Source organism: Drosophila grimshawi, unplaced genomic scaffold, assembly GCF_018153295.1.
Source record: "Drosophila grimshawi isolate 15287-2541.00 unplaced genomic scaffold, ASM1815329v1 contig_848, whole genome shotgun sequence".
NCBI classification, from domain to species: Eukaryota; Metazoa; Arthropoda; class Insecta; order Diptera; family Drosophilidae; genus Drosophila; species Drosophila grimshawi.
Genome location: NW_025063692.1, coordinates 8,504,492 through 8,517,175, shown reverse-complemented (window position 1 = coordinate 8,517,175; position 12,684 = coordinate 8,504,492). Strand labels below are relative to the sequence as shown.

Below are 12,684 nucleotides of genomic sequence, written 5' to 3'. Positions count from 1 at the left end.
GTGTGTGGGCAGGTACAAAAGTCAGGCTCAAGATCGTAATGACAACGCACTTGAATTATTTCAGCTTTTCGAAAGTGTTTCAGTTTTGTTACAAAGACCACGATCAGGCAGTAGAAGCAGAAGAAACCGAGAATAGTTGATACTAATTACAAAAGTGGCAGACCATTAGATACCCATTACATAGCTGTATTTACCAATTCATCTATTAAGTAAGTGAGCTTCACATACCAAATCTAATAATCCCAAAGAACTAATTAAAATTTAAAAATTGATTAGATTTCAATGTTGTCCGATAGGAGAACAAAACTCAAACATTTTCATCAATCAAGTAAAACAGAGATTTTTGGTCAGATGCAATAGGGACTAATTTAAGACTAACGGTATATCTTAATAGATCTGAGAATGCTATCTTTTTATGCACACGTTTACTACATCCATTTCATACATATTTACTGGGTATAAAGCAGGGGCGTACACAGCTGTTCATAAAGGGGGGACTATCGTAAACTTCTTTTCTTCTTTTTTTACTATATACAGTTGAGATGAAGGGGCGGAAGGAGGCTGGAGCTGCCCTCCCTGCTCCTACCAGCGTACGCGCCACTGTAGCAGTCATATATATAGAAGAAAAAAAATGAATTCCACGAGCGCGCCGCATGATATGACCACATGTGGGGCAAAGGGTTGGAGACCTTGGAGGGTACATGTACATACATACATACATACATACATACACACCAACATAAAAACCTTATAAATTACGTTACGTTGCACACGCGCAGTTTTGGGCCGTAAATGCGGTTTAAATCGTGTACTTCAACTGCCCCACAACTGTGGCTACCCTAACCTAACTGTAATTCGATCGCAGACATATTGAATGACTGATGAACTGGCTGGCTAAATGAAGCACCAGCCTGGTACGTGTCCATGTTATGCCAGGCAGGGCACATCGCATTGCCCCCAGTCGACCACAGATAGTGTCAATCCGAGCACGAATCGTGTATCGTATCACATTGCCGGGCAATGCTTGACATATTGTTGTATATTGTTGCACTACCAGCTCAACTTACAGTGTTGGCAAACATCATAAATTACAATTTATACGTACTCGAAACAGAAACGAGTATGCAAATCAATATCAATAGTAATTTAATCAGATCAAGAAAAGAGTCTAAGATATTAGAACGTGCTTGTCTCGTTCCCATTCAAAATCTTATTAAGCTAGAATTAATTATACATTTATATATATTATAGGTGCTTTTAAGTGGACGTATTCTCAGTTAAGATTCGACTTTCAATCATCTAAAGGGCATTTTCAAGTTGCCTAGCGTTGCTCTAAAAACGATTAAAAAATGCCGAATAATTAAATTCAACACCATTTAAATTTCCAGTTTTTCTTCTTCAAACCCAAAAAATAAAGGTAACAAAAAAAGCTTGGACAATAACAATAAAAAAAAAACCTTACCTTTCAAAATGTTACCATATTGGCGTGACTTGAAGTTGAAGACAGGAAAGCGAAGAAAAAGCAACGCAACAACAAGAAAACATCATGAAATTCGAAACATTAACAAAATGTATAAAAAAAATATTAAAAGTGTACGTTTGTATGTGTGGATGTATGCATGTATGTATGTATGGTTTGATGTAGCCTTACCAACAGCAACCCTCGCCCTCCTCAAACCGCAGTCAAGCACGAAAAGAAGTCAAGTAGTCAAAAAAAAAACAACAACAACAACAACAAATTCCCAAGACGACAAAGCTGAAGTAAAAGAACGAAACTTTAATGAAATACGCGGGTTCGACAGAGTTTGGAACTGCGCTCAAATTGTGCTCAATATTTTATGTATTTCAATGTGTGTGTGTGTGTGTGTGGTATTACAATTGCTGCTCCAATTTGTATACTTGGTGTGCGATCAGTTTAATACAGAGCTTAATTCGTTTAAATAAAAAAAATACATACACATGTATTTATGTATGTTTGTGTGTGTGTACATACATACATACATCAATTGCTGGCTGGAGCCGAAAAGCGCAGCAGCAGCGTGAGCACGCAATACACTCAAAGAGCGCGCGCGCCTCTGTAAAACGACTCGAACATCATCTGCAGCGTCGGAGAACGCATGCACACACACACGCACACACATATACACGCAAAGGCGCAAAGACGCGCACGCACGCTGTACATGTGTGAGTGTGCTACACATGAGACCGAGAGCCAGAGACCGAGAGAGAGAGAGAGCGGCTTGAAGCCGAGTTGAATTGCTGTTGAAAAAGTTGAGCATTGAGTTTTGAGCGCAACAGCGAGCATAGCGCGCGAGCGTGTGTGTGTGTGTAGTTTTACAGCAACAACGAAAACGAAACGAAACGAAACGACGAAATCCAAGCGGAGGCAGTCGACGGCGACAGCAGCGTGCGCTGGGCTCTGCTCACTACAAAAGCCATTCCGGACGGAGCGCACAGCGCACAAAGCGAGCTCAAAAACAAAAATTGTATTTTTAATTCTGTTTTACGTTCTTTTTTGCCCGATTTAACATATATTTATGTATGTATTTATAAAAAAAAAAAATATATATATATATATGTTTTTTGATCTTTTTATATGTGTGCTGCTCGCGGTGACAGTTGAAGATTGAGATACACACAGATTGAACGCGTGTTATTTGTTTTAGTTGCGCGGCATTTGGTATTTTTTTGATTTTGGGTTTTAGTTGCGCGTGTTTGGCTGCAGCGACTGCAACGTCGACGCGCGCGCGTTTCACGCAACAGCAACAAAACCGAAAAACAAAACGACAACGATACAAAACAGTAACATTTATGTTCTTTTGTTTTTATAAAAAATGAAAAACTAATGAAATAAAAGTATAAAAAGAACAACAAACTTCTACAATAAAAGCAAAGCATTAAGCAGACAATAACAAAACCGCGCACAGCAGCCCTTTTTAACAGAACCTGTTCTGTTACCCTGTGTCTGTGTGGTGACGCATGTGTGTGCGTGTGTATGCGCCGCTGCTGCTTATGCAAATTCGATAAGCAGAACAGCAACAATAACAACAACAGAGACAACAACACACACCTGGCAGCTGATTTGCAGCAATGAAAGTTCAGCTTCAGCTGCTGTTGCTGCTGCTACTGTGACACGAACATCCAACAACAACAAAGAGAGAGAGAGAGTGTGAGAGAGAAGAGACCAACGCAAGGGATTTCGGTATTTCGCGTAAGTCACATTTCTGTTTCATAATTAACAGCATGTAAAACACTCTAATTGAGTGTCACAGCGTCAGCCAGAGAGCGAGAGAGAGAGAGAGAGATTAAAAGATAGGACGAGCTTATCGGTGGGACCAAGTGGAATCACAGCTTAACATTTCTAATTTGCTGCCAAAGCTGCTGTTATTTTTAACAGTGCCAATGCCAATTGGAATAAGTGCAGCAGAGATCGTGAGCACAACTTGATTTGCTTTTATTTGATGTCGTCAATCAAAATCGAATCGAATCGTGATTTTATTTACTTAATTTATTTCACCTATTTATCATACGACAAATACAGCCGAAACTCGAAAATCGCAAAGTATTCTCATAAAAACATTCGACAATTGCACTATTTGTATTTACTTTTAGCAAGAATCTGTGAATAGATTTCAATCACGGCTAATAGAGACATCAATTCAACTCAATCACTCAGCTTGCCGGGCAATAGTCAATGCTTTGCTTTAACTGTATCCTTTGTGGCATTTAGTTTTGCTCATAATTATTCTCATATTTATCTTCATCTGTATTTTTCTCTACTTCTTTTTAGACCCCTTGCAAGTGATTCTTTGTTGGTTATTTTCTTCTCCTACGGTTTCCGTCTCAAACTCCCAAGTTTTCCATCATGTGTTTTCTTTTTATATACTATTCATTAACCATTTTGTCATGCTGCCAATGTTGCAATGCATCATTTTAAAAACTCATGATCTACGTTTAATAATCTTCCCACTGTCTTCGTCTCTCTCTCTCTCTCTCTCTCTCTCTCTCTCACACAGACACTCTAAGTCGACAATGGGCGGCATCTTTACTATGATCTGTAGTTGCTCTGTCTACAAGATGTTTCTCATTTGTACCGCATACCGAATTCCGCTGCTGGCTTAACCAGCTCCTCCCACCCTTTTCCTCCCCCTCCCCCTGATAGCAACGGAAATGGTCAATTGAAAGTGTACAGAAGCGACGCATTGTTTTCTTTTTTTTTCTTTCTTTTTTCTGTTCTTTTTTTTTTTTTGTTCACTCGTATCCCGGTTTCTCTTAGCGGTCTGTCTCCCTTAGTACCTATTCTGATTATGTGCACACCACATTTGTGCGGTTTTTACGGACCAGGAACCAAAAGAGAGAGGGCTGTTCAAGGCAGGACTCCTTACAATATATACACTAAATATTATTGTTCCTATAGAAAAACTTACATTTTTATGAGCGACATATTTGCCATTTTTGAAATGAAGAAAAGTTACAACACAAACTGTGTTCTTCCAACTGCTTAAGCCGTTAAGTGTGAATAGTCAATGTTAAATTCAATGAAATAAAATAAATAATGAAATATTGTCCGCAACATGCATTAGGATGAGCTGCTAATAACTGGCAACGTTCACAACTACCCTCGCTATTTCTAATTAAAGTTGGTGCCAGCTGGCAGCGCAGAGTCGTAGAAGGTAGCCAAACAAAAAGAGACGCAGACAGACAGAGAGTATGGGAGAGAGAGAGAGAGGAGAGAGGGAGTTATGTTAAGGGAATGTTAGAGAGAGGCAAGAGGAAGAACTTCCGCTTAGTCAGCAGCAGCAGCAGCAGCTGCTTACCAACGAAGCTAATAAAACAATTGCATTTGACAATGCAATTAAGCAAATGCATTTGTGACGTCACAGCCGACTGACTGACTAACTCACTAAGTGTTTGCCTGTCCGTCCGTCTGTCTGTCTATTTGCTTATCTGTGGGCTCATCTTACTGACTCAAGTCTGACTGTATTCGTGTTAAGGTTAAACGTATAAAGCTGTGTACAAATTCTAATTGCCAACAACAACAACAACAAGCAAACTCACAAAGAGCGACGCAAAGCACGCAACAACAAACATGATCAACTGCCTGCTGCCCTGTAAATGAAACATTTACGTTGAAGTATGCAACATTTTGCAAGTATCTTTATCACAATATTCTTTATTTTAATTGTTTTCTTTTCTCTTCTTTTGACGCAGTACTTGCCTGCTAGTCAAGCATATCCCATTTGAGCATTTGCATCTTTGCAGGGTATCTGAGCAGGCACGTAAAAGGCATTTAATACATTTGTTTGCGCTCTGACTGATTGTCGACCTTTGCAATGCGACACCTGCACTACCATGATCTCCCTCCCCTCCTGCCCCACACTTAGCACTTCCCCCCGTCCCTCCTCCTGTTGCTGCCCCAAACACTTCTCAATTTGTGCATAGAAATTTGTATTTTTTTTTGCACGTAACTTTTGCTTTGACGCTCAAAAAGAAAAGAAAAACAAAAACAACAACGCTTTGCAAATGGCCTTGGCAATGAAAAAAGCGTGTGTGTGTGTGTGTGGGAGGGGTGTGGCGAGGGGAGGTGGATGGATGGAGGTGTGGGGCAGTGTGGCGGTCATTGTTCGCCTGCTGTTTGTTGCGGCCGCTAATTGTTGCGGCTGCAGTTTAGTTGCCTTCATCGTAGCCAGCGAAGCGTGTGGAATAAACAGGAAAACATTGGATTAGAGGGTGCAACAGTTGGCGGGTAGGGTGGTGCTTGAGGTGCTGCCTACAACACTATAGGAGGCCAGTGGGCTGCTTAACACGACAGAAAGAGAGAGTGACTAGGGGAGGAGGATTTAGAAATGGGGCGACTTGAAGAGGAGTAAAAGTAGGCAACAGCCTTAAACGGTTTTCGATATCGGATTATCCACTTAGAGCTTTTACATAGCTTTAGCAACTTTCCGAATAAATCTAATATATATTAATATAAGTCTTCATCTGCCTTACAGACGAACCTTTTTATTTACTGAGAAATTCCAAGACTAGAAAGACAAATCTAACAGATCTAAACGGGACTAAGTAGGAATTGTTACCACATCAACAGATGCCACCAAAAGTTAAAGCAACAACAAAAATGTGTTGAACAACTGATTGTAATATGAATAGGGCGGAGGGGGGGAGGTACTTAATTGGTGTCCCCCCCGGGTCAAATGTATAAAGATCGCTGGCATCGAGCGAGTGCATTCAACCTACTGCGCTGGGGGATGGGGGGAGATGGTATGGATTGAGCACGAAGCTATGGCATTTGCAAGTGGAGCAAATGCCAATTGGATATTTAAATTTAAATGATGGCGCATCAATTTCGCTCAGTGCAGCGCATTTGCCTTTAATTGAAATTGAAGCTGTCTGCAGATTCTATTAGTTGATTTATATTCTTGCTCAATCATACACACAAAAGCAAATACTACCCCCACATTCTCCACCACCCCCCACACCCCTCTGTTACCCACCCTCCGGTACACGGTAATTTAACGTAGCCCAAGTCAGAGTCGTTAGAGTCTCGTGTTTGTCTTCAGATAGCGCTCGGGCAAACAACACAAAGTTGACAAAAAAAAAACAAAAAAAAAACAAACAATAAAAGCAAAAAATGTGCGCAGCTTTTTTTTCGGTCGACTTCAATCAGGCACTGGACACGTTTTCCAATCAACCAAATGTACCGACGATCTCAATTGATACACAAATAGCAGAGGCGTTATATGTGCAGATACTGGAGAACTATTTCCACACAGATACTGCTCATTAAGATTGCTCTGGCGATTGCCGATTGCCGATTGCCGATCGCCGATTGCCGTTTGTGTGACCTTAAAATTTTACATTGATTTTAATTTAAGCTTCTGTTTGTACCGTTAGATCGATCAATATTGGTAAATTGGAAAATCGTGTTGACTTCTCTCCGTTCTGCAATCGTATATTACCATATCAATAGCATTACTTATCAACTTATTATAACCCCCCCTGTGTTCTTCGATCTATTTGCAGTATTGATATTGATATGTATCGCAACAAGAGGAACAACATTTGTTATTAATGACGAAGTCAAAAGAATGCGAACCGTAAATTAAAAAAGATAAAGAAGAAAGCAAACAAAATCCGGAATTTTACAACACTGCCAACACGTTGACCACTGCTGTTAACAAATATTAATTAAAAACACTACGCCACAATAGGGGTTTGTCCCTTGTGTCCTGCAACTAGTTCTGTACCAGATCCCGCTTCAACTGTGCCAAGATGTATAAGCTATTGGGTAGCCTAAAGAGCTACCTAAAGTGGCAGGACATCCAGACGGACAATGCCGTCTTCCGTCTGCACAACTCCTTCACAACGGTACTGCTGCTCACCTGCAGCCTGATCATCACGGCCACACAGTACGTGGGCCAGCCGATCAGCTGCATTGTGAACGGCATTCCGCCGCATGTGGTGAATACCTTCTGCTGGATACACAGTACGTTCACCATGCCGGATGCGTTCAACCGTCAGGTAAGTCTCCACAGCCCATTACCAACTCTCAAACAAGTCTCCAAAATGGATCAACTTCTTATATGCAGTGTATGGCTTGAATATATTTCATTTGTAGACTTTTTAAGCTCTCCACAAGTCTCCAAATGCACCAAACTTCGTGTTTAGTATTAATATGCACGGGGAAATGCACAACTCTACACAGTTTTCCAAAAGAAACAACTCTGCAAGTCTACACATGTTATCAGTCGAAGCGACGCCACAAAGTCTGCACAAGTCTCCCAACCACTGCGTATAAATGCAAAAACTTCTGTAACAGCAACTCTACAAAGTCTACACAAGTCTCCAAAATCCTTTTTTGTTTAGAAATTAAATGTACTCAGCGTCGCAACTCTACACAAGTCTCCAAACATTTAGACGCAGCACAACAACAACAACAACAAATCAATGACTTGCAACCGATGCAGCATCTTCGTAGCAGATCAACTATAAGTCTCCCCATGGACAGCTACTGTCTCCTGCCCGTCTGTCTGTCCGTCCGTCCGTCTGTCTGTCTGTCTGTCTGTCTGCCCGTCCGTCTTGTCTTGTCATATGTACTGTGCTCACGTAGGCTGATCACGTCCATTGTTGGCTCACTCGGATGAGATATGTAATACATGCTGTAGACCCGAGCAAAGCCGACTCTCATAAATATGCGCATATTTATACTGTGCGGCTATAAGGCAATTATAAACGGGGCGTAGTCGGTCGCTGTTGTTGTTCTTGTTGTTGTTGCTGTGCGTGTGACCCGAAAATACAAAATCAGAGTTAAGGAGCATGAAAAGCGATTAACAGCGACACAAAAATTGAATACCCTGCGGGGAATGTAGACAGCGAATCTCATATTTCAACAGCAGAGGCAGGAAATGAGGATACCTGTGCAGAGACTGCCCTCATCCTGCGTTCAACCTGAATACCATTCGAAGGAGATAGGCACAAAAGCTCTATACAAAAGATCTACGGGTATTTTTTGTTCGTATGCCATTGTAGCTCATAACAAACAAAAAAATGAGTTGAGTTCTCAAGGATCAAGTGTCCCAAGTTAAGCTGAGATATTTGTCACATAGATTGTGAATGCAATCCAAGCAATATTCAAGTTAGTCTTCTATTTTCCAATAATATAACACATAAATTGCAGTTATCTATTTTTATGTATAAATGAAATTGAATAAAAGCCCCAATAATATTTTCTTCAATTTGAACAGGTCGGTCGCGAGGTGGCACATCCTGGCGTTGCCAATGATTTTAATGACAAGGATGCCAGAAAGTACTACACCTACTATCAATGGGTTTGCTTTGTGCTCTTCTTTCAGGTAAGCGGTAAACTAGCTGTCAAAGCTTTCTTCTTCTCTCTCCCCCCCCCTCACCCTCCCCCGCTCTTTATGTCGTTGATTTGCTTACGATTGTGTTCGGGTTTGCCTTCGTTTTCGTCTTCGTTTTCGTGTTCGTTTTCGTGCTCGTCGAATCAATTGCCAGCACATACCGAAAGCTGTACTTCAATCAAGTTTAATTGAATGCGTGCGAAAGTCTGAGTGAGCAGGGGATGGGGGGCGAGGGAGGCGTGCCGGATAATAGCAGCCAGCGATGATTGTTTTCGGGAGAGTGAGAGAGAGAGAGATAGAGAGAGAGAGAGAGGGAGAGAGGTCATTGTATTGCCAAGCATGCTCAATCAAGCATTGATTGCGCGCCTGTTGCGCAACGCAACGCAAACAATCAAGCAAAGCGACAGTTGCTAAACACTAAAAGCAAAAACAACAACAACTTGCGAAATACCTGACAGATAGTGGAATTCATATGGATTAATGAGTTGCTAACTGACACAAACAACAACAACAACAACAATAGAAACAACAATGAAACGCATTTGACGCATGTCAAAATTCTTGAAATGCTTCAAAATCTCCAAATTTACAAGTTAAATTTCGAAATTCAAGTTTGCTATTTGTAAGCTGTGCAAGTACAGTGCAACCTGCCTGGAGTGTCCAGTACTCGATTTAAGAGTCGTGCGTCTAATTTTTGTTGTGTTTTTAGTTTTGAAATTGACTTGGCTAATCTTAAATTATTCATGTATGGAATGAAATGTACAGTAAAACCTCCCTTAGTCTACCAAGCGTAAATCTCTGAGTAAAAGCATTCTCTAGTTTGTTGATGAGTAGGTTTTTCCCTGAAAATAGTTGAATAATACTATTTTTATAAACCACTGGAAATTGACATAGTTAAATAATAACAAATATGCAAAATATTGTCGAAAATGATTAACAATTATTATTTTAATAATGATTTATATGCCAAAATTGCAACTATTTAAATTATATAGAATATATTTAGTTTGCTGAACTAGCTTTAGATTTGCTTATTGAAAGTTTTAAACGATAATTATGAAATCCATTTTGAAATTTTTTTCTAAGCAGTTTCAATAAACTGAGGTTATTTTAGCATTCTTATTATATTAATTTGAACTTGATGTAATCGAATTCTTTTCGATTGTCATTCTTTATTTTATAGGCCATGGCCTGTTATACGCCCAAGTTTCTGTGGAACAAATTCGAGGGCGGTTTGATGCGCATGATTGTCATGGGTCTGAACATAACGATCTGCACACTCGAGGAGAAGGAGGCGAAGCGAGATGCTCTGCTCGACTATCTCATTAAGCATGTGAAGGTAAACCGAAAACAAAATACTAACTGGCATCTATCGAAGTGTCTATAATTGAATACAAATTGAATCATATAATTTCAGCGCCATAAATTGTATGCCATACGCTATTGGGCGTGCGAGGTGCTCTGCTGTGTCAATATTGTGGTGCAGATGTATCTGATGAATCGGTTCTTCGATGGCGAGTTCTTATCGTATGGCACGAACATAATGGGACTGTCGGATGTGCCGCAGGAGCAGCGTGTCGATCCGATGGTCTACGTATTTCCGCGCGTCACCAAATGCATCTTCCACAAATACGGTGCTGGCGGCTCACTGCAGACGCACGACTCCCTCTGCATATTGCCGCTCAACATTGTGAATGAGAAGACGTATGTGTTCATTTGGTTCTGGTACTGGATATTGCTTGTGCTGCTCCTCGGACTGATGATATACCGGTTAGCTACATTTCAAATATTGTTTCAAATTTCGTCTCGCTTGGCAAGCAGTTCAACGTGCGCTGTGTCAGTGTTGAGTAACGCTGTGCGTATGCTGTACACTGCTTGCATACAAATCTTGCACAGCTTGTTAAGCAGTTGAGTCAAATGCATAATTGCTAACAGCTGACTGCTTACTACTTACTGCTTACATTGATAGCTGTTAATAGAAATATTAATTATTATTTTTATATAATTACTAATATTTGTGATTTGCCTGCAGCGCTTGCATCATCTTCATGCCCAAATTCCGGCCGCGTCTGCTGAATTCGCGCAATCGCACGATATCCATTGAGACCTGTCGTAAGCTCTCCAATCGCCTGGACATTGGCGACTGGTGGCTCATCTATATGCTCGGACGCAATCTCGATCCGGTCATCTACAAGGATGTGATGACCGAGTTTGCCAAACAGGTGGAACCCTCGAAGAACGATCACGCCAAGTGATCAACGACGAGACACAGACACAGAGAGAGAGAGAGAGAGAGAGAAAGGGAGAGAGAGAGAACGGGAGAGAGAGGGAGAGAGAGAGAGAGAGAGGGAAAGAGAAAGAGAGCGATGAAGAGTGAGAGACCCTCTGGATTATATTCATAATTATTATTATTATTACTACTATTTAGCACAAATCATGACAAATTAGTTGAAAACCACCACACTGAACGAAAAAAGACAATGAAAACTGAAAAAGACATGGCATTAGGCACTCTACTAATGCTCATTCCTCAACCCAAACCCAAATTCCACCTGTCCAAGCCCCCATAAATTCGAAAACTGAGAAACTCTTAATCAATGATCACAACTCTATTCTAGTTTCGAATCGCATGGCATAAACAAAAAAAAAGAAAGAAAAAATAGAGAAAAAAAAACTGTTGAAACTGAAATTTTTATCAGTTTTTCATTTGACCAACAAAACGAAGCAAAAAATATTTTTTTATTTTTTTTCTTACTTTTAAAATTAATTTAAAACTTAGCATGTATTTATATAGTCCTAAAAAGAAATCAACAACAACATTTACGGCCCAAAAAATTCTAAAAATTTTATATTTATGAAATTAATCGCAACTTGCAACTGCCAGCATAAAAAACAGACCAACAATTACAACAATAGCAACGCATAATGACATAATAAACATATAAATATTGCTTTTGAGTCTTTCATAAATAAATAATAAATCGCAAGATTATAATATTATATATAATTCGTAGCCTGAAAGCGTTTTTCTGGAACATTTTCATTTTGGAGCTGTTTCTTATCGATGGCAGAGATAATTAAATGTTAAGTTTATTGTGTAGTTTTAGGCGAAAATTGCAAGTTTTTTTTTTTGATAAAAGAGAAATATAAACATATATACAATACGTATACAATAAACTATATACTTTTAACTGGCGAAAATCAATTTGTTTTAAATGCTCCTCGTAAGACCAATAAAAAATCATCATTTATCAAACATTTATGATACATGTTTGCTTTTCCAGCCGTGTGAAACTTTTGCATGTTAAAAAAAAATATATTTGAAAATGCTTGGTCGTTAAATGTGCGAACAATTGTTCGTTAAGTGAGTCGCTGTGCTCACTGAACGAAGCGTCGTTTAGTGGGTAACGTAAGGGCAACACGCGCGTGCAGCGCAAAATGCGCAATGTTAGCCCAAAACGAGTAACGTAAACTCACGACGCGCAACGTTAACCTAAACTGCGTAACACACAAAACTAATGCAGCAATTTGTTGCAAAACACGATTAAGAACCCCGAACCCAATCAAAATAAGTGATAAAAATGTGATGTTAAGTGTAAGTGCAAGTGTAAGAGAATCAACGTAAACCAAAACAACATCAACTCAACTAACAGAAAATAACGCTAAGTCTCAGTTTAGACTGAGTTTGTTTTTGTGTTTGTGTAGGTGCCAAAAGCAATTGAAAACGCAGCAAAAATCTCCTGCACAGTGCCAAAATAAACGCGCAAAAGATGGGAAATATATAAACATAACACGAATGTGCGAGATTTGACCTGTCGAAAGA

General features: G+C 39.8%; 1 protein-coding gene across 2 annotated transcripts; it reads left to right on the top strand.

Annotated features, from left to right (window-relative positions):
* The first annotated feature begins 2,428 nt into the window (after positions 1–2,428).
* LOC6565706 (innexin inx1) lies at positions 2,429–12,051 on the top strand. Of its 2 annotated transcripts, none has more exons than XM_001992278.3 (7): positions 2,429–2,539; positions 2,858–3,211; positions 7,024–7,521; positions 8,745–8,852; positions 10,045–10,200; positions 10,279–10,631; positions 10,894–12,051. In XM_001992278.3, the coding sequence occupies exons 3-7, from the start codon at positions 7,273–7,275 to the stop codon at positions 11,114–11,116; spliced, it is 1,089 nt and encodes a 362-aa protein (XP_001992314.1). In that variant the 5' UTR covers positions 2,429–2,539; positions 2,858–3,211; positions 7,024–7,272; the 3' UTR covers positions 11,117–12,051. The 2 variants fall into 2 exon arrangements, with proteins under 2 accessions (XP_001992314.1, XP_043072045.1); XM_043216110.1 differs by having other exon boundaries at positions 2,429–2,486; positions 10,894–11,631.
* The last annotated feature ends 633 nt before the right edge of the window (positions 12,052–12,684 follow it).